At 40.3% G+C, this 27660-nt stretch overlaps 1 protein-coding gene across 2 annotated transcripts in view; it reads right to left on the bottom strand.

Moving 5' to 3' along the window:
- The window catches only part of LOC131053465 (uncharacterized), a 104170-nt gene that overhangs the window by 7489 nt on the left and 69021 nt on the right, over positions 1-27660 (bottom strand). For both annotated transcript variants that reach the window (XM_059219916.1, XM_057988076.2), the window contains one exon: positions 25217-26128. In XM_059219916.1, coding sequence (XP_059075899.1) covers positions 25217-26128 — 912 coding nt within the window. The remainder of the gene's footprint in view (positions 1-25216; positions 26129-27660) is intronic.

The raw sequence follows: 27660 nt of genomic DNA, 5'->3' as shown, positions 1-27660 counted from the left end.
TTTTTGCAAGTTGTTGATGTGATTCACGAGAGAAACCAAGTCAGCTAGTTGATTCTTCCTCAGATTCCAACTACTTGAAGTAGATAAACCTCATTTTCTCTTTCAATTCTTCCAAGTTCAAACTGTTGGAAGCATGGACATCTAGTCCCAATATCTCTTCAATGGATGCAAGGACCTTGGATTGTATCTCTTGAACGGTTTCCATCTCCACGCACTCTTGCTTTGCATGATCATACACAATCTTTCCCATGGCCAAGGAACAATACCAACCATGGAAATCATAAACATTACCCGACTGAACAACTCCCTCCTAGATCAATGTGGACATTGGAATTCACTTCAACACTTTGAGGCGAGAAATAGTCTTCTCCTGTCCTGGTTGGAAATCTTCCCAAACTCCTTCCAAGTATTGCATCCTGAATATAAGCATAGCTGTCTTGTCAAATGCTTGGACGAATTGAGCTAGGAAATCGTCTACTTGTTTCAAAACCTCCTCTATCCATTTTCCAACTTCCTAATATGTATTCCTCATTGCCTCATGATCAAAAGGGAATCCATGAGCAACAACAATGGGTGAGACAAAGGTAGGATCCTCGTGCCTTAAATAATTCATCCCTTCAATGTACTCCTTGAGTCTCATGTTCTCACTCTCAAGCATCTCTTTCTTTTCAATAGTCCTATCCAATCGTGCCTCAATTGCCTTGACCTGGAACTATTGCTTCTTCATAGTAGGTCCAAGGTCAATTGTGGTAACCTAATAATCCATAGGAGTAACCACATCTCTTGTCTTATCACCTATCAAAACAGCCACTTGTGCAGTGCGTGCTTCTGTATCATCTCTAGTGTCCCTTTCAAAGTGCAGATCTGATTGTGGAAGGTTGTGTCCCTTTCAAAGGGCAGAAAGAATGAAGAGTTGCACTCTTTCAAAGGGTGCTAATGGTGAAAGGGCGTGTCTCTTCCCAAAGGACATACATGATGAAGAGGTGTGACCTCTCCTTCACATTGAGAGATATAAAGGGAAGGAATCAAAAGCATCTAGTGACATCACCATCGATTAGATCAGATCAGAACTGTTATTAAGTTACAGGCAGTAACATCCTTGTTCTTGGTGGTATGCATGGAGATGCGTTGAATATGTATGCTTAATATATGAAGCTTGATAATGTTGTGATGCAGAATTTACTAGTGATCTTAATATAGACTGCAATATGTATGACAGTCATAATTTTAAATATATTCATAATACATGACAAGTTAGTATACTTATAGTTTGAATCATGTTATTACTGTCAGTAGTTAGGAAGGGGCAGTCTAAATCCAAGCAATAGATTAAGTCCCAAGATAGGGTGGGGATCAGCGACCCATAAGCCTTGAGGGGATAGACCCAAGATAGGTAAGGGCTTGGATCTGTAAACTTTGAGGGAACCTATTGTAATTTGGTTTGTAGGCACTTTGGTAACATACATAGGTCCTTCTCCCTTAAAACTGAAGTAGTAGCCGGGTTTGATATTTATATTAAGAACTATGAATAATAAAATTAATCATCTAATGAGGAAAATAAATATGCACTTGTTAACAACTAATAAATTGAAGAATATCAATGACTGGCATCATGATTAGTTTCTCAATAAATTTTAGTATATTGAAATAGATTAATTATGTTAATCAGGTAGGGGACATTACACTATCTTGCTTATTTTTCTCTTTAGTGGAGATTCGAACCTCATTTGGACAAGTAATTGCACTTATCTTGGTCATTTACCTCCTAGTGGAAAAACATGAGTCATATGGACTCACTTTCCTTGTACATTTCCACTCACAATGGCCTAGTGGAAAAACGACCTCCATCAAGACAACCACAATGGAGAATCCAAATATATTCAGATTTTCCCAAAAAACACTTGAAACTCAGTGGAAAAACGCCTCCCATCGAGACAGATCAATTTAATGCCTTAAAGTCATGGGGGGAAAATGTTTTCCATCGGGACTATGATGATTTTTACCTTGTAAAAGCCCAAACTTGTTAAATTTTATATTTTTGCTTGGTGGAAATTATATTTCCATCAAAACTTTTATCATTTTAATTGGATTTGAGGGGTGGAAAACTGGGGTCCATCAGGACTTTGTGCACATTTGACATACTTAAAATTTTAACCTCCTAGGAGTGACAAGACAACTCCTATGGGGACTTTGATGCTCTAGCACAAAATTCACACCACTTTGCAATACCTAAACACATTTTACGCTCACATTTAAAGCAAGTTGCAACCTCAACACTTAGGCAAAATTCAGGATCACTTTGACATTTTAACATTTTCTAACACTTCATCCTATTGAATTCAAAACTTAAAATTTAAACATTACTAGCACTTAGAAGACCTCTGGGCATGATCACATCAAAAATGAGACTCGGGAACTCAAAATTGCCGTCTAGCTACCAAAAACCCTAAACTAACAAAACGCAGAAAGCAGAAGAGGGGGTCCCCATTTGCAATGGGGCGATGTGTGAAAAGGTCACAACAACACCAAGCCCCCTACCTTTTTGAATGTAGTCAATTGCACTTTAGTGAGTGGATCAAGGAATCTATGCTCCAATTCCTATTGAATGCAAATGAAATAGCAACCTATTAAGACAAAATTAGAGAGTTAGTTGCAAAATTTAATAAATTTAAATTAATTGCAAGAGGTTGTAGGTGTGTGAATGGTTGGTCATAGATGTACCACCAATTATGAGCATCAACCATATACTTGTCTTGAAGAGCATCAAGACTGCAATCGTTAAAGCATGCAAAATCCATGAACTCAATTCTCACAACATCCCATATGTCACTATTGATAGAGTCTACAAAGTGTTGTTTTGTACCCTTGACTAACTTCAACATCTATATGGGGCAACTCTTGTTGCCAAGAAAGGAGCTCAACATTATAATATTTGGGACTCGATGCAAAGACAAGATGTAGCAGAGTGATCATTTTAATCCTTCTCACTTCAATGGTTTTGTATAGTTTGAATATTTTTTCTCGAGGATCTTGCCCTTTTGCATTTATGATGGCTTTCATCTTCTCAATCATTGAGTCGATGCTATCATATACCTCACTTGAAAAAGTCTTAATATTTGGGTTTGGTAACTGTTATCACAAAGCTTGCACCCTTGTTGAGCTATCAACTTAGCAACCTTGTGAAACATGGAAACAACCCTGAAGTGTGGGACCTTGGGCAAGGAGGTTGAATCTCCAGAGAAGACTGGCTTCCTTCTCTATCTAGGTGCAGGTGTTCAACCAACTCAACACTTCAAAACTAACTCCTAAACCTATCCTAACAAGCTGCAGAGGAAAAGAGAAGAGAGAAATTGCTTGAAACAAAGGGAGGTGATGCACCAAGAAGAGATTGTTCCTCTCCCTACTGAAATGACACAAGTAATTAACTGAAACACCCTGAAGATGCACAACTTTCAGTTGTATGAGTGACCCCAATGCATATATGAAGGTTACAATCCACTAAATGCCAAGAGGGGAGAAGGATTCCCACAAGGCACTCTCAGAAAACCAGTTAACACAGCATATATGAAGAGAAAGAGCTACAACACGCACCTATGATGAAGGTAAGAAAGCATACACAACACACATAGGTTGAAAGAAGGCAAGAATAGTGTTCTTCAATTAATCATAAGGCCAAATGCCAATCTTACAGTTGCAGAAATGCAAAGATTACAAGTCTTCAAGAGAAGAGGAGAGCATGAGAAAACTCTAGGCAGCAAGGAGAGAACTCCTTACAAAGAGGCGTAACAGCCTTATATAGAAAAAATGGGTTACAATGGTGATCATGACCCCTGCATGTCAATCTGGAAGAGCAGGGAAGTGCATGCACTTGGCTTATACATGCAAGCAACCTAGCCATACCCACAAAGGGCAATCCTAAGAAGGTGGATTGACTGACCTTCCAAAGTCAGGCATGACATAAGTCACCAAGCATGGCCCCGCACCTCCCTTGATGGAAATCCTGCCAAAAACATTAACTGCACCCCTGTGGCTCCACAAAAAAAGTGCATAAGTCACCAAACTGTCGAAGCATTTAAAGCCTTGAGTGTCGATCACGCCATCCGGAAGTGTTGCAAGCTAGAAGCAAGTTTAGAAGACTTCGGAGATCGAGGTCACTGTAGTTGGGGAACTTCGGAGACCAGGGTCACCGTAGTTGGAGAACTTCGGAGACCGGAATCATCATAGTTGGGGAACATCGAAGACCGGAGTCACCGTAGTTGGACAAGGAACTTGGGAACCTGGGGGTTCCAGAGTTTCGAGGTAGAAGGACAAGGAACTTGGGAACCTGGGGGTTCCGAAGTTCCGAGGTTGAGGGACAAGGAACTTGGGAACCTAGGGGTTCCGGAGTTCCGAGGTAGAAGGACAAGGAACTTGGGAACCTGGGGGTTCCAGGGTTGAGGGACAAGGAACTTGGGAACCTGGGGATTCCGGAGTTCCGGGGTAGAAGGACAAGGAACTTGGGAACCTGGGGGCTCCAGAGTTCCGAGATAGAGGGACAAGAAACTTGGGAACCTGGGGGTTCCGAAGTTCCGGGGTTGAGGGACAAGGAACTTGGGAACCTGGGGGTTCCGGAGTTCTGGGGTAGAAGGACAAGGAACTTGGGAACCTGGGGGTTCCGGAGTTCTGAGGTTGAGGGACAAGGAACTTGGGAACCTGGGGGTTCTGGAGTTCCAGGGTAGAAGGACAAGGAACTTGGGAACCTGGGGGTTTCGGAGTTCCGAGATTGAGGGACAAGGAACTTGGGAACCTGGGGGTTTCGGAGTTCCGGGGTCGAGGGACAAGGAACTTGGGAACCTAGGGGTTCCGGAGTTCCGGGGTAACTTCGGAGACGGAGTCACCGTAGTTGGGAAGACTTAGGAACTTCCTTCTGACAAGACAACACTTCACACTTCATACTTCATAATTCCATTGCTTTTCTCCTTGATCAACTAGGCAGCGCTGGTCCATGGAACATATCTCTGATCGGTTCTCACTGATGGACCAAGGGTGTCATAAAATGACAACATTTTTGGCGATTTCTGTGGGATGCTTGCCTGCTAAGCATGAAGTCCAGAAGTCTTAAGCATGAAGACCCAAAACATGTGTGTGCCATCACTTGGAGGAAAACTAAAAACTAGAGCACACACCCTCTTAAGGAGAATGCGGCATGTGCATAAGCACTTATGAAAGCAAAACAACCTCTAGTCTAATATTTACATAGTCATCAACACCCTCTTTAGAAGCAAGGCTTGAGATGAATCCCATTCACTGGGATTGGAAGAACTTCGCCATCAAGCTTGGAGAGATGAAATGCATTGGCCTCCTTGCAACTAGTGATGACATATGGACCACTCCAGATAGCATCAAATTTGAAGTGTCGCCCAGCTTTGGCTCTGTCTGCATCCCACTTGAGAACAAGGTCTCCCTCTTTGAAGACCCTATTAGTGGCCTTTTTGTCAAAAACCTTCTTAACCTGCTCTTGATAAGTCTTAAGTGTATGCATAGCTTGACTTCTAACCTCCTCCAGCTCCATCAGCTCAGCTAGTCTTACTGTCATGGCATCATTCTCTATTAATTCCAGCTAATGCGCTAGTTCAAGAGAGGGTAACTCTAGGGAAGTTGAGAGTCTTGCTTGCTTCCCATATACTAGCATGAAAGGGGAGTTACCAATCACCCGCTTGGGTGTAATCCTGTCAGCTCATAAGGCTGTCCTCAACTTAGTGTGCCATGCCCTCTGATTGTCTTCAATTGTCCTTTTAATTATCCTGATGAGGTTCTTGTTGGAAGATTCAGCTAAGCCATTACCCTGAGGGTAATAGTTGGATGATGTCTTCAAGTATACACCATGCTTAACTGCCCAAGAACTGATTTGGGTTCCAACAAATACCCTGGCATTGTCTGATATGATGGTGGAGGGGACACCGAATCTTGTCACAATTCCCTCAAGGAATTCTAACACTGAGGCCTCAGTAGCATCCCTCAATGCAACCGCCTCTGTCTACCTAGTGAAGTAATCCGTTGCGGCCAAGATCCACTTATGGCCAACACTAGAAGGTGGGTTTATCATGCCAATGAAGTCTAAACCCCATTGGGCGAATGGTTGATCTGCTTGGATGGGATGAAGGGGTAGGGCAGCTAGTCTTTGCTTCCCAGAGAAGAGAGCACATTTCTTGCAATTCTTCACCCATCTATGTGAGTCACTGAATAAGAATGGCCAATAATAACCAACCCTCATTATTTTGATAGTCGTAGTCCTTGCAGAGAAGTGGTCCCCTGAAGAGCCATCATGAAATTCCTCTAACAATCTGCTGACTTGGTTTTGCTCAATACATCTTAGTAAGACTCCATTAGAGTCTTTTCGAAAAAGAGTGTCATTCACTAAGACATAGGGAATGGAATGCAACCTGAAATGTCTTCTTTTGGTCCTGTCCAGACCTTGGGGGTATCTACCTTCCATTAAGAAGGTGGTCATGTCACTTACCCAACTGAATTGAGTGATGTTGTCAGTTGGTTGATCCTCTTGTAACACAAGGGCGACCTCTGAAGTAGTCTTAGAAGATGAGACAAGTTGTTCACATAGGCCCCTGCCTCTTACAACATAGGCCCCTGCCTCTTACAACATAGGTGATCTTGATGTTGATGTCATACTCAATGACCTTGGTTATCCACCCAGCCCTCTTCTCACTGATATCCTTGTTTAGAAGGAGATCCTTGACACTTGCATGCGGAACTAAGAGTTGGATCCTGTTGTTGGACAACATGTGCCTGAACTTTTTTAATGCCCTTACAACAGTGAGGACTTGCTTCTCTACATAGATATATCTAAGTTCAAGTCCTTTAGCCCCTCACTAAAGAAAGCAATAGGTTGCTCCAACTTGTCATTGTTCAGTTGTGTTAGGACAGCTGAAATGCTGGATTCTCCTCCGAAGGTATAGAGGATAAAATCCCTTTCATAATTAGGATTGAGGAGGGTAGGGGCCTAAGCAATTGCTTGTTTGATCTCTTCGAAACCGGCCTTTCCCTCATTCGTCCAACTGAAAGCCAAGTTTTTCTCCAACATGAAAGTGAGGGGTTTTACCATGGTGGCAAGGTTGGGAATGAACCTCCTCACAAAGTTGATCCTACCAAGGAAACTTTGTAATCCTTTCTTGTGATTGGGGAGTGGAAGAGAAAGAATAGCCTCCACTCGCTCTAGATCAATGGTCAAACCCTCCTTGGATACGATGTGTCCTAGCAATCTTCCTTTTGATCAGTAGCAAATACGCACTTGCTAGGGTTTAAAGACACACCTTGTTCCCTGCATTTCATGAACACCTGCTCAAGATGACCAAGATGGTCAGCTGCATGCTTCGAATAAATAGTTATGTCATCAAGGTATACAAGCACAAACTTTGCTAATACACCCTTGAAGGCCATGTCCATTGCTCTTTGGAACGTGGCACCTGCATTGGTTAGCCCAAAGGGCATTTTACAATAAGCATAGGTGCCCCACTTAGTAGTAAATGCAGTCTTGTATTGGTCTGATTCTTGGACCAAGATCTGATTGTAGCCTGAATACCCATCCAAGAATGAAAATCTTTCTGAGCCACTGACCTTTTGGAGAATCTACTCCATAGAGGGAAGGGGATAATGATCCTTGAGGGAGGCTCTATTGAGATCCCTTAAGTCTACACATAGTCTGATTTCCCCATTCTTCTTGCTTACAGGGACAAGGTTGGCCACCTAGGAGGAGTGCTTGATGGGAAAGATGATATTGTCTTCTATGAGCTTGGTCAACTCCTTCCTCATTAGTGGCTCAATTTTGGGGTTTATTGGCCTTTTCTTTTGTCTAACTGGCTTATCATCTTGGTTTAGCTCTATGGTATGCTGGGCTAAGCTAAGATCAAAACCCTTCAAGTCTTCATAGGTCCACGCGACTATGTCATCATATTGTTGGCAAAGCTCAACAAAGGCCTCTTGCTCGGTTGAGGAACACACCTTGCCAAAGTTCAAAGATCTACCTTCAACAACAACAACTGGCTTGTAATCACCCCTCTTTGCAGCCAAGTTCATTTTTTTCTTCAACTGATCATCCGAGTTGAAAATGCCCTCCAAGGTAACTAGACCTTTAGGCAACTTGTTAGAGTTGAGCTGCATAATTTGATCTCCATACTGGTCTTGCAACTTGGACTAATTTTTAGCAGAACATTCTGCTTCATTTTGCAAGAAGTTGACGATCTGCTGATCGCTTTCAAACACTTGCCAATTCACTTGGTTGTCTGGGACAGCAGGCCTCACAACAAGCATGATGTGTTGCTCCTTCTCACTTGCAACATGGGTTGGTATGTCGAACTGAGCACCAACCGCTGCAAGCCTATCAACATGCTTGTTCTGAACCCTAGGAATGCTTTGGATATTGAAGGCCTCAAATCCTTCAATCAAATCCCAAACCCTGTGTTTGTATGATTTGAGTAGGTTGTTCTTTGCTACGCTTTGGGCTCGAATGTGATTAACAACCAACTCACTATCTCCAAATACTTGCAGAGATCTAATCTTTCTGCTTTGTGCAAGTTGGAGACCTTGGATCAAGGCTTCATAATCAGCGACATTGTTAGTGCAACCAAATTGAAGCCTAAAGGAGAAGAAATATTTCTCCTGCTCAAGAGAAACGAGCATCACATCGGCACCTGCACCATTCTTGTTTCTTGAACCATCAAAAAACATGTTCCATAACCCCTTTGAATCTCCTTGCGTCTTGATGAGGTTAGGGATAGGAGTATCCTCTTCATGGATACAATAGGTGCCAAGCCCAGTCTCTTCAGTCTCAGCTAATGGATCAAACTGAAAAGCATTGGCCCATTCGTCCAACAAGCAATCAGGTACCTCTTGCAAGAGAGTAGCAGGCTCACGGACAACACACTCCTCCCCCTCTTCATGCAAAGTGCAATTTATGTTTATAGGGCTAGGGGTGTAGGGCTCAATGTGGTTTTGGGCAATGGGTTATGCCCTTATGGTGACCTTGGTACCATACCTTGTTCGAAATAGCATATGGGACCAGTCGAAAGACAAGTACCCACCTATCTTGGCTGTGAAGTCTCTAGACAGGCAGATGGCGAAGAAGGCAGGGAGGTCAATGATGGACACGTCTTGCAAGACAATGCAACCAGGGCATGCATGCAAGGTTAACTTCAGATTTTTTACCACCCCTACTGTCTTAATAGAAGTGCCATCTAACTGGACCACCCCTTTGGTCACGGGTTCATATTCTATGCCAAGAAGATCAACTACCTTCTTAGGCATGATTGAGCTACTAACTCTTGAATCTATCATGCAGTTGTGAACCAAGTTGTCTCCTATGATTAAGGAGAGATAGAAAGGGGGAGGCTTGCTGATCTTGCTTGAATCTTCTTCCTCCTTGGGCTGCACCAAGCTGGTGGAGGCTATCTTTTCGCCGACTGCTGCCTCACCACCTAACTGATTGACATCCTTTAATGCCTCTTTAAGCAAATCCCTTTGGGATGGGATTGAAAGGGCCTCCCACATAGTGACGTTGAGGTTGGCCGCCTTCATCTGATCAACTATGTTGAAAGGAACACAAACTGACTTTAGAGGCCCCTTTGAGGCTACAAGGTCTACTTTTTCTCTTTGGACGACTTGGACCTCTTCCTGCCTCTTGTTCCCTTGCATGGTACTTTGGCTTGTATCATGGACAGCTACATTGGGTGTTGGAGCTTGGACTAATGTTGAAGGTGAGGTAGCCTCCATGGCTCTCTTCTTTGACCTCGCATACTGCAACATGGACTCACCATTTGTTTGGTTCAAACCACAGAATTCTGCCTCCTACCAATTGAAAAAGGTAGAATCCTCTTGTAAGTGAGCCTGGTGACCAACACTAGGCTGATTAGGGTCATATTGCTAGCCAGAAGTGGTCGGCTCATCTTGCACCACTAAGGTTTGGGCAAACCCTCCATTTTGGCATACACCTTGGTTGTGTGGCTGATTACATGGTTGACACCAATCTTGCTCTTGGGCAAGGTTATTTTGCATTGGAACTATCGCATTTGAGTTGCTTGCGTTTGTGGGGTTCACACTATTCAAAGGCTTGGCATTGCTCCATTGGTTTTGCCCTTGAAAGGGTGGCCTGTTTTGCTGATAATTTTGACCTTGTGTTTGGTAAGGTCTGTTATACTGAGTTTGCTGTCTTTTTACTGCCACCAATTCATTGCCAAAGTTTTGTAATAGAGCCTTGACCTCATGGAGCTCATTAGAGGACGTAGATGGCGTGGATGGTTGACTTGCAGGTGCCATGGGAATAGGAGCCAAGGTTGGTTGTTGAGTAGGAGCTTATGGGAAGAGAGGCATTGGAGGCCTTGGAGCTATCTTCCCAGCCTGGATCAAACAATTTTCTGCTCTTATGGCTATGTCATATGCACCCGGTAGAGAGGCTCCACCCATCGATTGTACCATGACAGCTATGTCGCTGTTGAGAGCTCTAAGATAATACAAGAAGGCATGATTTGGGGATGGCTTCACTAGAACAGGAATCCTATTCCATGTTTTATGGAATCTGAAGTTGAAGTCTCCCATGAACTAGTGGGGTGCCCTCTTGATCGTAGTTAACTGCTCCACAAGTGATAGGTGATCACTTTTGTCTTCAAAATGGTTGCACAATTTCTCCCCCAATTCGTCCCAATTGTGGATGGAGCTAGACGGCAACCCTCTATACCACTGCAAGGCTTTGCCTTTCAAAGATGTGGCCAAGAGTCTGACAGCAACATCATCCTGAGTGATGTTATGGACGGAGCAGATGTTTGCAATGTCTTGAATGTGCTCAATGGGTGTAGTAGCTATTTCACCAGTGAAGTATGGTATACTCTTCAACACAGCCACTGGTATGTCATTCCACTGAGTCAAAACAAGGGGACTCCCCCCATTGAAGGTAACAAAGACTTGATTTCTTGCCATGTGAAACAATGGTCTACTGATATGCGTGGTGGGAGCCCTTGATAGAAAAGGTCTTGTAAATGGAGGAGTAGAACAAGACCTGGGAGATGGAAGGTTTACAACCTCGTCACCCCTGACTGGTGATAATGAAGGTCTACCTCTCCTCCTTCTAGAGCCTACAGATGGAAGCTCTATGAATTGGAAACTGCCCCTAGAAGATGCCCTTGTATGAATTTTGGGCATGAAATCTGCAACCGCCCTCGGGAGCTCGGAGGTCCGGAGTTGCGGAGTGTGACCACTTCGGCACCTTGGGTGCTAGAATGTCCGGAGTGAGGAAGCTCGGGAGTTTGGAACTTGAGGGTTCCGAGTTTCTGGGTCTAAGCACTTTGGAACCTGGGGGTTCCGGGGTCCCAGAGTTATGAACTTTGTGTGAGCACGAACTGGTCCTTGAGCAGAATCGCCAAGTGCTTGAGAGATGGCTGCCTCTAAAGGCCAAAACACTAAGAATAGCACTAAATCCTTAGAATGTGAATTGAATAAGTCCCACCGGGCGTGCCAAAAACTGTTATCACAAAAGCTTGCACCCTTGCTGAGCTATCCACTCAGCAACCTTGTGAAACATGGAAACAACCCCGAAGTGTGGGACCTTGGGCAAGGGGGTTGAATCTCCAGAGACGGCCGGCTTCCTTCTCTATCTAGGTGCAGGTGTTCAACCAACTCAACACTTCAAAACTAACTCCTAAACCTATCCTAACAAGCTGCAGAGGAAAAGAGAAGAGAGAAATTGCTTGAAACAAAGGGAGGTGATGCACCAAGAAGAGATTGTTCCTCTCCCTACCTTAATGACACAAGTAATTAACTGAAACACCCTGAAGATGCACAACTTTCAGTTGTATGAGTGACCCCAATGCATATAAGAAGGTTAGAATCCACTGAATGCCAAGAGGGGAGAAGGATTCCCACAAGTCACTCTCAAAAAACCAGTTAACACAGCATATATGAAGAGAAAGAGCCACAACACGCACCTATGATGAAGGTAAGAAAGCATACACAACACACATAGGTTGAAAGAAGGCAAGAATAGTGTTCTTCAATTAATCATAAGGCCAAACGCCAATCTTACAGTTGCAAAAATGCAAAGATTACAAGTCTTCAAGAGAAGAGGAGAGCATGAGAAAACTCCAAGCAGCAGGGAGAGAACTCCTTACAATGAGGCGTAGCAGCCTTATATAGAAAAAATGGCTTACAATGGTGATCATGACCCCTGCATGTCAGTCTAGAAGTGCAGGGAAGTGCATACACTTGGCTTGTACATGCAAGCAACCTGGCCATACCCACAAAGGGCAATCCTGAGAAGGTGGATTGACTGACCTTCCAAAGTCAGGCATGACATAAGTCACCAAGCATGGCCCCATACCTCCCTTGATGGAAATCCTGCCAAAAGCATTAAATGCACCCCTGTGGCTCCACAAAAAAAGTGCATAAGTCACCAAACTATCGGAGCATTTAAAGCCTTGAGTGTCAATCACGCCATCCGGAAGTGTTGCAAGCTAGAAGCAAGTTTAGAAGACTTCGGAAATCGAGGTCACCGTAGTTGGGGAACTTCGGAGACCGGAGTCACCGTAGTTGGGGAACTTCGGAGACCGGAGTCACTGTAGTTGGGGAACTTCGGAGATCGGGGTCACCATAGTTGGGGAACTTCAAAGACCAGGGTCCCCGTAGTTGGAGAACTTCGGAGACCGGAGTCACCATAGTTGGGGAACTTCGGAGACCGGAGTCACTGTAGTTGGACAAGGAACTTGGGAACCTAGGGGTTCCGGAGTTCCGGGGTAGAAGGACAAGGAACTTGGGAACCTAGGGGTTCTGGAAATCCGGGGTTGAGGGACAAGGAACTTGGGAACCTGGGGGTTCCGGAGTTCCGGGGTAGAAGGACAAGGAACTTGGGAACTTGGGGGTTCCGGGGTAGAGGGACAAGGAACTTGGGAACCTGGGGGTTCCGAAGTTTTGGGGTAGAAGGACAAGGAACTTGGGAACCTGGGGGTTTCGGAGTTCTGGGGTAGAGGGACAAGGAACTTGGGAACCTGGGGGTTCCGGAGTTCCGAGGTTGAGGGACAAGGAACTTGGGAACCTGGGGGTTCCGGGGTTGAGGGACAAGGAACTTGGGAACCTGGGGGTTCCGGAGTTCCGGGGTTGAAGGACAAAGAACTTGGGAACTTGGGGGTTCCGGAGTTCCCGAGTTGAGGGACAAGGAACTTGGGAACCTAGGGGTTCCAGAGTTCCGAGGTTGACGAACAAGGAACTTGGGAACTTGGGGGTTCCGGAGTTCCGGGGTTGAGGGACAAGGAACTTGGGAACCTGGGGGTTCCGGAGTTCCGGGGTAGAAGGACAAGGAACTTGGGAACCTCGGGTTCCGGAGTTCCGGGGTTGAGGGACAAGGAACTTGGGAACCTGGAGGTTCCGGGGTTGAGGGACAAGGAACTTGGGAACCTGGAGGTTCCGGAGTTCTGGGGTTGAAGGACAAGGAACTTGGGAACTTGGGGGTTCCAGAGTTCCCGGGTTGAGGGACAAGGAACTTGGGAACCTGGGGGTTTCGGAGTTCCGGGGTTGAAGGACAAGGAACTTGGGAACTTGGGGGTTCCGGGGTTGAGGGACAAGGAACTTGGGAACCTGGGGGTTCCGGAGTTCCGGGGTAACTTCGGAGACGGAGTCACTGTAGTTAGGAAGACTTAGGAACTTCCTTCTGACAAGACAACACCTCACACTTCATAATTCCATTGCTTTTCTCCTTGATCAACTAGGCAGCGCTGGTCCATGGAACATATCTCTGATCGGTTACTGATGGACCAAGGGTGTCATAAAATGACAACAGTAATAAATCTCCACACTTGGTTTAATAATGGGCAAAGTCTCCCACTATTACTATTCCCATGGGGAATCAACAAATCTGTTACTCAAGTATTTCAGACTCACTCTGGTGAGCAACTTCGTTGATGCTTGGCCCACCTAGCTATAGAAAAAATGGAAACCATTGATCAAAGGCGACATCAACATTTATTTGTGTGGGGGGGATTTATTTATGGTGACTTTCTCTAGTAAAGAGGAGAAAGACCTAGTTTTAAGAAATGGAACATGGTTTATAGTTTATGGCGATTTGTACCTAGATCACTAGACTGTTGGGTACAAATCTTCAAAAAAGACAACCCCCTCAAGTGTCAATTAGGGTAGACTCCCCTTCCTTCCTATGTGGTTATGGAATGAGGAAGTTATGATGTCAAAAGGTAATGCTAATGGAACTTATAAAACATCGGCTATAGCTAAAGCAAAGAATTTCTCTTTACTCGTATTGTATGTAAGTGGATCTTGACAATGATCTTGAGTTTGTTAATTTGAAGCTACGAGAATTTAATTATAAACATAAACTTTATTAAAAATGTATTTCCTTCAAATGCAACTTCTGCCATGAGAAAGGTCACTTCCAAAGAAGCGTCAATCCTACAAGGGCAAAAAAGAAGATTTCAATAAACCAAATAGAAAAGAAATCAGAAAGAAAATCAAGACAAATCAAATAAATAACTCTCTTCCTCCAATGCCTTTCAGTCTTGTCCTAGTGGTGGCTCCTATGGAAAATTTTGGGGTTCCTATGAAGAAGAATCCTAACAAGGGAATTCCAGAAAAAGGACATGATTCCACAAAAGGTGGCAGCTCACAATAAGTTCACATTGCAAAGAAAAGAGACATCAATTGCTGATGATTGTAAAGAAGAACTTTTAAGACATCCTAGATAATGTTCTAATGGCAAATGAGGATACGCTTGCTTCTCCTATCATTAGCCAAAAAGCCAACGGAAGAAATAACATAGAAATTAGCCACACAAGGCTTCTCATAGCATATTTGTTGATAAACAAACCACCATAGATTCGACAATAAAAAACACAAAAGAAATTGAGTAAATAATAATGGTAAACTTGAATGCATAATTTGTTTTTCCTAAATCCTAGATGATTTTGCTCTTGTTTTTTGTGTTCCTTGTTTGAGAATGTATTCCATGTATATTCATGCTTTTGGTAATAAATATTAACACCTTTTTTTAAAAAGGTATAAGATATAAATATTACTTATTTATAGTTTATTAAAATAATAGTAATAATTAAAAAATATATTATTATATTCTAAATGCAAGATATGATTATTAAGTTATAAGTCAATAAAAATTTAAAAACCATCTCATATTGATAAAAAAATATTAAATAGTCTAACATTGATGAAAATTTTAAATCAAGCAATTTTGTATTTTCTAATGGTTTTTCTTTTCCAGTTTTAATTTTGCCTGCTTTCTACAATTCAGTAATGAGGATTCAGAACCTAGAAAAATATTGTATGTCATAGCTGCGGTATTAGAATACTTAAGAAGAATCTTTTAAGCAGCCTACAAACATGACATTCAATTTCAGGTAAGATTACTTGTTCCTATCATAGGTTCTGGACGAGCATTTCTCTTGGTAATGGTTAACCAATGAACACTTCATAGCAAAGCAACATCTCCCTCCCTATAAATTATTATAAGCAAGAAAATGTACAAATCCTTCTCTATGGTTAGAGAAAACAGAAAGGAAACATTCTATTGACAGAAAGAATGTTGAGAGACAAAAAATTACTTAATATATGACTAATAAAGTAATTTACCCACTCAGTCTCATTCCAAGTGGAGCAAATTTGCTGGGTTTTGGCATCAAGAGTTTTCCCCTTGTCCAAAGACTGGGTTACAAAGACATACATATATTAGTAATTATTAGTTTTTCTCTGCTACCAGAGATTCGTTGGCATTCAACGTTAACAGAGGCTTCAGGAAAAGTTCTCAACTTCCTACTAGGATTTTCCACCCCAGCACCCTCATTGTTGGACACCCCACCATAAGCAATCTCAAATCCTGCTCGGGAACATTTGTCAATAATTCCAGTCCAAGCCTTAATGCAAATATATTATGATGTTCATCTCCCTTCATGTCGCCTTGCCTGATCTTTATTAGCTGTATGTTTCTTTGAAAGGTCCTTCCCATTGCAACACTATGCATGCTTGCACACCTTGTGACTATGCTTTTTATCACTTTATGTTTAGTCAATTTTGCTTTGTTCATCCTTCCTTTGTACGTTATGTTTGGTTACCATAAATAATCTAGGGCCATTTTACCCATATACTTCCAGTTGTATTTTTTGAGTCCCGTTTGCCTTTTTTGGTACTCATTGACTTTGTAAAGTTTTTGTTGTTAAGTCTCTCTCTTTGGTGTTTTGTTAGTGAAAATTTCTCACTTCAACTCTCCTTCCACTGCCTCAGTCTCACTGCCAACCTGAAGAAAATGCAGCCATGGTAACATTGATATAAAAAGGGCTGCCTCTACTCAAAAACATATTAAAATAGTCGGAATTCTCATTCGTAAATCAAAAGGATTTTCCTCCTGCAACCCACCAATCCATGTGTGATGTCTACATAAACTGCTCCTCTTCTTGCTTCAGACCATCATGTTGCTTACTACCTTCAGGTGAAAGAATATGGGTTGTTTCATTAGCTGGCACAAACTCATCTTAACATGGATATGTACTTCGACCTCTCAAATCCAAGTTAAGAGGATATTTGCTAACTATATCAGCAAAAATTCCTAAATACTTAAATTCTAGGGTTCCAAACAATACTCTTGTAGAGCAACCGTACAAATGGCAAGTTTTGGAAGCAAGCATGACAGTTACAAGGTATGTGATCAGCAAATCAGCGAATAAGGCAAATTTCTCCAAGGTGAGTGGCAAGCAGGACAGGGGGTTTGGTTTTAAAGGGAATTTCTTTTTTGGCAACAAATTTTCTAAGCCCATCCATAAGGGATCTCTGCACACATCGGGAGGTCTATCCATAGATTCTCAAACAGTGGAAGGCTCCTCTAATAGAGAGTTCAAAAAGGTGAAAAAGCATTGTTGGAAAGGCTTCTACACAGAAGGAAAAGACTTAAAAGTATGTTTTTTTATCAGCTTGCAAAAATACCTTAAATTGTATTCAAAGTTCAGATCTTGAATGAAGACTCTTCTTACTGTCATATTCTTGTCAAAGGATCTTTTACCAAGTCTGTTTCCAAGCATTCAGATTTTGCTGGTGTAAAAGTCTGAATTCAGTTGGCAATTCTTCTCAGTTGGATGGAATCAACGATGAAGAGCATTAGGGTTTGTCTTTCAAGTTGGATGATTTATTTTTGTGACTCTAGCTCCTTCTCCTTGGGTGATATTCTTGTTTCTTTTGTGAAAGATTCCATATTCCTCTACCTGTCTGATAAATGTATTGATCCCGTTTCGGCTCACTCAAGCATAGGATCCATTGTTTGCAGGTCCTTGGGCAGACAACCAGTTTTGGAGGAGTCTCACAGATGGATGGAACAAACCTGGAGTGAAGTTAAATGTCCTTTTTATCTCAGCTTGATAAAAGTTTTTTTTCTTGTTCCTTTTCAGTCTCTAGAAAATCAGGATTTCACATGGAACAGAGGTCATAGGAAACTGGCAGGAAAAGCATTTTCATGAGTCACTGCAAACCTTTCTTCAATCTTGAAATTGAGGTTTTTTCCAAGGTTCCATTATGAATCCACTTCTACAAACTTCTTTTGGTTATGAGGAACAAAGGACTGAATAAATTATTAGCTGAGAAGGTTGGCAAATTGTTAGAATTGATCGAGCATAGGAAGAAGCTCAAAACAACTAGGCCAGAATTTGTGTGCTGGCTGATTTTTTTAGACCATGTTTTCATTGCATCAGACTTTTATCTGAGCATATGGGCTGCCCTTTGGATGTTTCTAGAGCAATAAGCTTGTACTCAAGAGGAAGGAGTATCATTCTTCCAAAACTTCAGATTCTCCTATGTTTCCTTCACAGAAATGGATTCCTAGGGTTGGCAAGCCCATTTCTGATTCTGCTTGGGAAAGCCACACTTGTTTCATGGCTGCTTATACTAAGGATTGTTTTGCCTCTTCTGCTGTTCTTATAAGCTTATGTTTCAAAGCATGGGAGAAGCTTTCTTCCCTTCTCTGGCGGAGTTGGTCAGATTGTCACAGAAGTGTTGCAGCTTAGGAAGCTTGTTGACTCGGGGCTTTGATTCTCATACTCAACCCTCCAATGAAGAAGGTCTGGCTCATTTGAAGGATGAAGAAAATGTTTTACTGTCTAATGACATTCTAACCATTTCACTGTCAGTCAAAAAACTAAAGCGATTTGTGGTCCCTTATGAAACAAAAAGTTTTGGAGGATATTGCTACAGAATCTCTTCAATCAATAGTTTTCTTCACTATGGAGGCTCTAAAGCTTTGGCTGAGATAGCAGATACTGGCAAAGAGGGGACAGGGATAGTTTGGATTGTCTCCCTCCTGTGTTGCAGTATTTACCATCAGTTTTGTCTACACATAAGAAGAGAAGAGTGTAATATCCCTTGGCTAATATGACCCTGTTTTGCTTATTTGAACCCCAAGGAATATTGTCAAACACTTGGCATACAATGTTTAAAGCCGCTGTTATGAAATTTTTTATTGTTTTCCTTGAGTTCATAGGCTGCAAATTAAGTTATTGAATGCTTCTAACAATGCGAGGTTGTTATAGAAATGATACACTAGCTGTTTCAGACCTTTGACATACATGTAAATGACTGAAATTAACTAGTACAACTAGTTGGCATTTTGTCTCAAACACTTTCCAAGCAACCTAATGTACACCTACAGCCACAACAAACATATCATAGGCAACCTCAATTTCCTTTCATATACAATGATGCATAAGCTGATTATAATCTAATTGCCAAAACTTTAGCTTGCAATGAGAATCGACTATGATTTGATTATTATGCAATGGCAAATATTAGCAGCAATTACAACTGAAATATAGATGCAGACATTAAGAACCTGGAATAATGACCAGATGGCAGCAATCAAATAGTCTCCAATAAAAGATCTTGCAATAATCTGATAATCAGCTCTTTAACCCTTGTAAAATCCAGAATATAATCCCTTCCATGGCACTAAACTGCAGATTTCATAGATATCGCTGTTCACATGTACTGTAGCATGGCACTGTTCACACGTACTGTAGCATTAACTGCAGCGGGTACTGTAGCATCAATATTCATGACACTGTAGCAGCAAGATTAAACTTCTGATTTGCCCTATACTTCTGATTCAAAACTTGACCAAATAAGCTCAAATGTGAATTCTATATGAATCCACCAATCTTTGAAGGAGTGGGTTTCCGTCCAAACCTTCCTGGTTCCAAGGGGTTTCGTCCTCAGAACAATACAGCCACTAAATATCAGCAACAATGGAGAAATAGATTCAATGAAATAATCTCATAACATGCTCTTGAAGGAAGACAAGGTTTGTTTATAAAGACTCCTCAAACTCCAAATCAATCTCCATGCTCAATGTGGGATAAATTCTCCTTTACTTTTAATTCCTCCTTAAGGCTTGATTTCCCATAAAAAACATATTAATAATATTTAAAATGTTATTTCATTAAGACTTAGGGATAACATTTAATATTTCATTAAGATTGGCATTCATAATTAATTCCTCAAATGGCCCCCTTCCAATGATGACTTGACCCTCAACTTAAGTGAAATTATAAAGTTAAATTATAACTTTATAATAAGCCATTTAATGATTTAACATTAATTTGACCACTAAAATCTTCATAACTCTCAAAATACTCAACATTTTGATTTGTCGTCTGAAACGGAAGTTCATCCTGCTTTTCCCCATGTGACCAAATGCACTTTCTAAAAATAGAAAGGTCCCCTCTCTATGGGCTTCTGGCTTACTATAAATAGTAAGTATGGCAAATGTATAGCAAATGGAGACCAAACGCCACCAAACGAAAGCCAACCCAAAGCATATTGAATCCTAGAGTAGATGCCAATTGAATGAGACCCTCTGTCCAACCTCATTAGCCTACAAGGCTTAGAATGATAGGCTAATCGTTCAAATATAGGAACAAGCTAAAAAGGGGACATTACAAAGAGATAGGAAATCAGATGGAGAATGGTTGTAATTGGAGGCCAGGGACTCCTTTGGGGATGACTCACAAGAAACCATGGAGGCTTCCATTTCCTGGAAAGGAAGGAGGTTGACCCCAGCATGATACAGAGATGGTGCCTTTCCTTGTTGAAGTTCAAGTGAGGTTCCATTGTGGAGAGAGCAAGTTGTAAGTGTTTTTTTGAAGTTCGGGTAGGAATTTTAGACTTTTGGTTATTTGTTTCCCTTGGCTTTGTTAAGAAAAGGCATTTTGTTGAGGCTTTGCCTCTTCATTTGGTTAAGCACTTCATTATTTTCTTTATTTTTCTAGTTATGGCCCCAATAGATTCCCTCAATTACCTATCAGAAAAAAAGGTTTAGGGTTCCAATTTAGCATTCAAAGTGGTTCCAAGTATCATTGTTTCAGAAATCAATGTTTTGGGTTCCTAGATTTTGGATACTATAGTTTTGAGTCCATGTATAAGGGTTCAGTAGCACTGCTTAAGGCAAGAAATGGGCCTTAGTGATCTCAAAGATACACCAATCCATCTACAATTCACCTGTACATAATTTTTCATTGTGATTCTTCAATCCACAAATAATATGAGGATGAAGATTCCAACACATTTCCTTTTTATGTCTTTGTCTGTTACAATGAGAACATTGAGAACACTGCATTGCTTAAACCGGTTTGTTTGTAAATGTATTAAAGCCATCATGGTAAATACAAGAAATATTGTCAATCAACCATAGTTGCAAAACTCACCGAGTACTCACGAGTCAAATCACCTGTACACAATCTTTCATAGACAGTCTGTTCCAACATAATTTTTCATTGTGATTCTTCAATCCACAAATAATATGAGGATGAAGATACCAGCACATTTCCTTTTTATGTCTTTGCCTGTTACAATGAGAACATTGAGAACACTGCATTGCTTAAACCGGTTTGTTTGTAAATGTATTAAAGCCATCATGGTAAATACAAGAAATGTTGTCAATCAACCATAGTTGCAAAACTCACCGAGTACTCATGAGCCAAATCACTAGGTGAGTTACCAAAAAACTTGATGAGTTCTTGTAAAACTCATGGCAATTTTTCCCTCTAAAACTTGTGATTCAACAAGAAAATCCTCAACTTTTTTAGTTAATAATTCATCCGTTTCTTGCCTGCAGTTAAAAATTTGAGACTTTTTACTTCATTTTAACACATGATTGGTGACTTAGGTCACGCAAAAAACATGGTGATTGGCACTGCCCCTTGACCCTGTTGGGGGTGTTGCCCCCAAACCCCTACAAGGGGTGCTGCCCCTCAACCTCATTGGAGTCTCCACTCCCAAACCCCCATTAGTTGTTGGGATCTCTCGTTAGATAAGAAACTTGATTACAATGTGGAGTAACGAAAAAATTGCAATAAAACTATTGAGTGTGCTAACTTAGATATTATTATACAGCTTGCCAAAAATCTATTTAGATGAGGCAACTTCTACATATGACATGGCTAGTGGAAGTGGCATTGTAACTCATTTACAGGTTGAAGTTGTTTTTTCACCCATGATATTTATTAAACTCTAATTTTGACTTAACTATGATGGAAATCAGTAATATACTCTACAAATTTAGTAATATGTGTGTTTTTGAAGAATATTTTTAAAAATTTATGTATTTCAAAATGTTTGATAAAATTGCCAAGTTACTGCCGATTTTTTCCCCAAGTTTTTGATGAACCTGAGTTCTTTAATTTCTTGAGCTTGCCAAGTTATTGTGAAGCCCGAGTTTTTCAAGGATGTGCCATACAACAAAATCTCAGAAAAAACATTGACTCCAAAAAGTTGACTTACTAGAACCATGCAAGAGACATGGTATTAATATTCCCTTGGACACATCCATCTACACGCACAAACAGCCCCAGTTATTGCGGCTTTTAAAATGTGCCTTTGAACATTAACAAGGCAATAAGTTGTGGGGAGATTGTGGGAAGATAGGTCCCATGCTTGTGGATTCCAATCACTGTAAGATGTTGGAAATGTGGTTTAGTAGTCTAAACATGTAAACTAGGAATCAAACCCATTCACATCAACAATACATTCAAGAATAATTAATAGGCCCAACTTCAAACCCTTGGGAGAGTTGGGCACAATAATTGATTATTCATTTTTGTGCTTTTGATATGACTGGATAAGATAGAATGAAAACATGCAAGAACTAGGTATGAAGATGCAAAATTGACAATAATCAATATGAACAGTAAACTACATAATAGATATGCAAACTCTAAGAACAGATCTAGAAATAGGAATCAGAAAGGAACCTATGTCTGCAATTTGAGCCTGAAAGTACTGGACTATAGGGCTAGGCATCACTGTCCTTGGATGTGTTTGATGCAAATATTGTAAACAAATTCCGGATCATGTCGCACATATTATCTCTTTGAAATTTTGTTGGAAAAGTGCCGGACTATGGGGGCTAAGCCACAGTGACTAGGGTTTTTGCTTCTTCAAAGTTTGAATCTCTTTGTCTCAATCTACACTTTATGAATCTGTAATCCTTCTTTATCAAATCTGAATCCTTCAAACAGAAGAGAGAGAAAATGCATTGGGATGTATAGGGGTTTACCTAGGTAAAACCTCGGGATGGAATTAACCCTACAGCAATAATGATGAAAAAGAAAGCTTACCGTTGTAAGGCAGAGGCTAAAAACCTTAAGGAAATCCAGAATTGAAATGTTATACCTTTGCTATGAATCTCCTTGCCTTTAAGTCTCATGAAAGGTTGATGTTGCTAGGTAGAAGAATCATGCATGCCTTCACATAAACTCGATCATGGTTGCCATCTTGAATGTTTGAATATCTGAATACTTGGCCTCTCCTTCACTATCTTGAGAATGCCTAATTGGTTGCTCAACTTGCTTGATGATAACTGAATTAGGATATGAGAGATGTTTCAATGAAGAGGTAAGATTTTGTTTTATACTCAACCGCAAGAAACATGATGAAAATTTTGAAGGAGGCCAACACTGGGAGCACTTTCCCACTTAACATGTTCCGGCAAAGGGTTCAAATTTGGGCCACTTTTGGCTGGACTAAGGCACTAGGCACCCTAGTCTAGTCAACCTGGGCTGGGATCCAAGTCAGAGAGCTAGAAACAGTGCAAAGACCTCAGATTTGGCATCGTCTTGAACAAAACCAGTCAATCTCAGGGGCAAGGAGGGAGAAGCACCAAAATGAGCCCCAAACGAGAATGAAATTGTACGAGGATACAATTTACGACACTACAATTAGCAAAAATTCTTTTCATTTATGTTTAAATCTTTTATTTAAACATGATGTTTCCTTGATGAAAATGTTCTTCATTCTGCAAAAAACAGAAGATATGGTAATGCAAAAGTATTTTGCAACAGGCATTTTCCAATAGAAATGGCTCCAAGGTAAAAAATAAATAAAAATTGTCCCAGGTTCTACTAAGACCAAATCCAGCATGATTAGCTGCTTCAGAAATTCCAGGACGAATCAGCTGTGGCAGCAAGGACTAGAGGACCAAGTCCAGTACCATAGCCTACAAATTTACAAGAGATTAGAAATTAGAACCACAAATTTGCCATACAACAAAATGATCAGCATAGGAAGCCATTTATAAAAGCCTATGTTACAAGGTTCTCACGACCCAAACCAGAATGAATCAGGTACAGGTCCCAGTTCTAGTTCCCCTCGGAAGAATGCAGGGTTCTTCAAACTTGTTGAATCCCTCCCCAGAAACTTTGACAGCATTTTAAGGATGCTTCCAGGAAGGAACCAGCATTTCTAGACTGATTCCAAGATGAAAGAAGCAAGGTTCTTCTGAAATTTTTGACAACAAAAATTATATTTAAAACTATAAAATAAAGTACTTATATCATAATTTACAAACCTATGATGTTTTGATTTATATAGTGTGTTGTTGGTTTTTTTGTCATTACATGAATAATGTACATAGCATTGACATTATGTTTGTGAAACTCTGACACCACTTCAGGGATGCTTCCAGAAGGAACCAGCCAGTCTTGGCCGACTCCAAGATGAACCCAATGCAGGAATTTTCTGAAAATTTAAAAAACAAAATTATATAGAAAACAATAAAATAAAGGAATATTTTACCTTATGTCATATTTTATAAACCAATGATATTTTGAATTATATAGTGCTTTGTTGGCTTTTTAGATTTTAAATGGATTATGTACATAGTATTGGTATTATGCTTTTTTTCTTTACACTTTTATAATTGCTGTACAGGCAATTCCAGAGGAACCATATCCAGGGTCCAAATAACTAGTGTTTCACATATTCATTTCATGGTAACTTAGTTAAGGATGATTCTGGATTTGGGGTCAGCTAATCAGCAAGTAGCAGGTGGGACAGTAAAAAATGGTATAAATTTTCCATCCAAAAATTTATCACGATATGTAAAAGGACTATTTGGGCCAACAAAGCCCCTATAGCAATTTGCCACCAAACTCCTTTCAAAATAATGCAGACATAAAGGTCTCTACATGAGTTCATCTGCAGTACATGTTAGCATGCTTTCAAAAGGAACTATCCCTGAAACATTAAAAACCTTATCTTTTGGTTCATAGTCCAGGTTTGTTTCTCATTTCTCATCCCTTATAAGATAGGCTGCATCATGTGTCTCTTTCCTAAATATTATTTTTGTTGTTCCTTGGCATTTTGTGAGCATGATTTTAGAATAAAGTCTGAAATAGTTCTGTGTTCATGATTTGAGGCTAAAAGGAGTTATTTTTTCTGGTTCTTGTTTTTGTTGTTTAAGCAATTGAACTCATATTTCAAATAGTTATCTAATTTTTGGTATCCAAATTTACTTAAGTTAAATATTGAGATGTTTAGAAAATTTATTTTAGTATGCAACATTTACCTTAACTATTACCAAAACGTATATGTGTTATGATAAAGTTCAAAACCCTCTGCAAATAGTTGGGCAACTCATATCAACCACTTAACACTGACAATTGGACTCAAATATTTAGGTAGTTAAAAGGAATTTCAGCATAATCATGGTCATTACTGTCTTTTACAAACAAACCATTTGAGCATCTTCAAAGCATCCCTGCCAACCTGACAACGTCTAGAGAGCGCTTCTATAGTCAGTAAGTAATTGCTTCAAACATGCTACTCTGATGAAATATACATAAGAATTTCCTGACCACCTTGTAACAAAATATTGTTGACAGCATTCACAAAAGTGAAAAGAAAACAAACATACTCATTCTTATCTGATGGAAATGCTTCTTTCCTTACACAAGCCCAATCTTTGGCTTCACCCTTGTCCTGGTTGACTGTTTGAATCACCTGCATTGCAGCATCTTTCAACCACTTATGCAACTCAGGAAGCCTCCATATAATATAATTCTTTTCCACATATATCTGTATAAGATGTTCAAGTGAGGGACTTCCTGCTTCAGCATATGCAAAATGTGGATGCTTAAGAATTTGCAGCCATGCTCCATCCTTTAAAGGTGCCTTGTCTACTATCTTCTTTAAAACTAATGGGTGAAGCATGAGTGCTTGCTTAAGTAAATCAATGGATGGTACAGAATCTGTTTGAACTTGAGATTGCTTCATTGGCGCCTCACATTCAAGATAGAAGCGTGCAACTGCCAGGGAAAATGAAAAGTTCGGAAGAAGCCAAAGTGAATTGTCGCTGACAAATTGATCAGCAAACAACTCCAGCCATTCATATTGCTTAGCCCTCAGAGAAAAATAATCAATATAAAACTGGGCCCCAACAGGGTCATCTGAATCCAATAAAAGTAGCAGTTTACAAACTTCAAGAGCAGACCGGTGACAACCTCTGCGGTCCAAGTTTTGCATATGGCAGAGAAGGGCTAAAAATAATGGCTTGTTTGAATCACAACTATAAGATAGTCTACAATCACCACGAATGGGATTAAATAACGGATGCCATGCACACTCCAAAGCATATAAAGACTTCTCAATTGCTTCAGCAGACCTTTGGTACTCTCCAGCAAACTTGAATGCATCTGCAAGAGCTAATAGTGATTCCACATGGTAAGGATGTTGAACCAATACAAATGCAATACCTTGTAGATCATTTATGCCCTTTGCTGCTTCAAACTTCTTTTGTGCATCCAGATATGAGGATGAAGGAGTGTACCTGACCAATCAAAGTACCAAGGTCAAAACCTGGCATTATTCAGTTGTTTGTTTAACATGGCAATGTACAAATGAAGTTTAGCAAGTAGTTTGGAATGAATGCACTAAAACTAAAGATCCAAGATTTACAGAGAAAGCTAGAATATATACTCTATAGGAAACAGTAATTACACTTATCCAAACAAACAGACAAATAAATCTCCCCATACAGAATGCATGCATACATTCACATATCCACCAATATCCAAAGGGCTTATGGCCAATAACCTGAAAACCTAAAGACCCAAAAAAGCACCAAAAACCAGCCTACAATTACATAATTCGCCTTAAACAAGCAATAATCTTTTACGTGCATTAAACAAAATAAAATCAGTTATTTGGCATAGATCAAAATTAGAGAGCATGAGCTAACACACTTAAATGATAGCACTCTTTTGAAGTTCACAAAAAATTTCTTCTCTTCAAAGTAGCCTTTCACAACAAACAGAAATATCAGCCTACAACTACATAATTCACCTTAAACATGCAATAATATTTTACATGTCTTCAACAAAATAAAATGTCAGTTATTTGACATAGATCAAAATTAGAAAAGAAAGCATGAGCTAACACACTTAAATGATAGCACTCTTTTCATATATCATCCTGCTTGCTCGGGACTTCAAAGCAGAAACAACAGGTAAGTTGCATTACAACCCTGATACCTTGTTGTCATGATTGTGCAGGGCCAATGTTGAACCCAAAAGGAATTTTTTTTACGAAATAGAAATGATAAAATCCAAGAAAAAGCAACAACTAAAATCTGAAACAAAGTAAAAATACGTATCAAAAGCTTTTTAGCAATATATGGAACACAATAAAAAAAAATATATGGCACATACTTTATGCAGAAAAAGTTAAACAAGCAATTATGCATTACAAAACCCTGAGGGTATTTAATATACGGCATGCATACATTCAGTGAAGGCATAAGAAAATGACTATCATGTCTACCCTTCTTGAATCTTGATTCATTTTTTGCACCAAACACAGGTAGGTATTTATAATTGTGAACTCCACACTTTAGCAAGATTAGAAGAAATCTCTTTGAAACCTATTTTTCATTTAGCTGACTGAATTAGCATCTGTTGACTGGAATTAATACTTAAAATGTCTATTTAGTTTTTGCATCATCCATCGATCTCTTATATCACGAATGATTCATTGGATTGAACTATGCAGTTTCATGCAATAAGGAAGATTGTTTCCCACAATTCATGCATACCAGACATGTACCACAACAGAGCTGATATGGACGGCTTCTAGAGTTTAGCTTTGGCCGAATTTGTTAAGTTTGTCAGAAAAGTTGCTGCAATGTAAAACACTAACCACAGTATCTATTGCTGTATAGATTAGATGTCTCATAAATGCTGTTGTAATTGATCTCTTTACGTGAATAAAAATTGACCAATGAAATTCCTATCAAAAAATATAGTATGGTCAAAAAAAATTGTCAGATAAAAGTTTAAACCAATGCCAGGTTGGGTAAAACAA

Source organism: Cryptomeria japonica, chromosome 4 (assembly GCF_030272615.1).
Source record: "Cryptomeria japonica chromosome 4, Sugi_1.0, whole genome shotgun sequence".
NCBI lineage: Eukaryota > Viridiplantae > Streptophyta > Pinopsida > Cupressales > Cupressaceae > Cryptomeria > Cryptomeria japonica.
The sequence above is the reverse complement of the archived record's forward strand: the minus strand, read 5'-3'. Positions and strand labels throughout refer to the sequence as shown.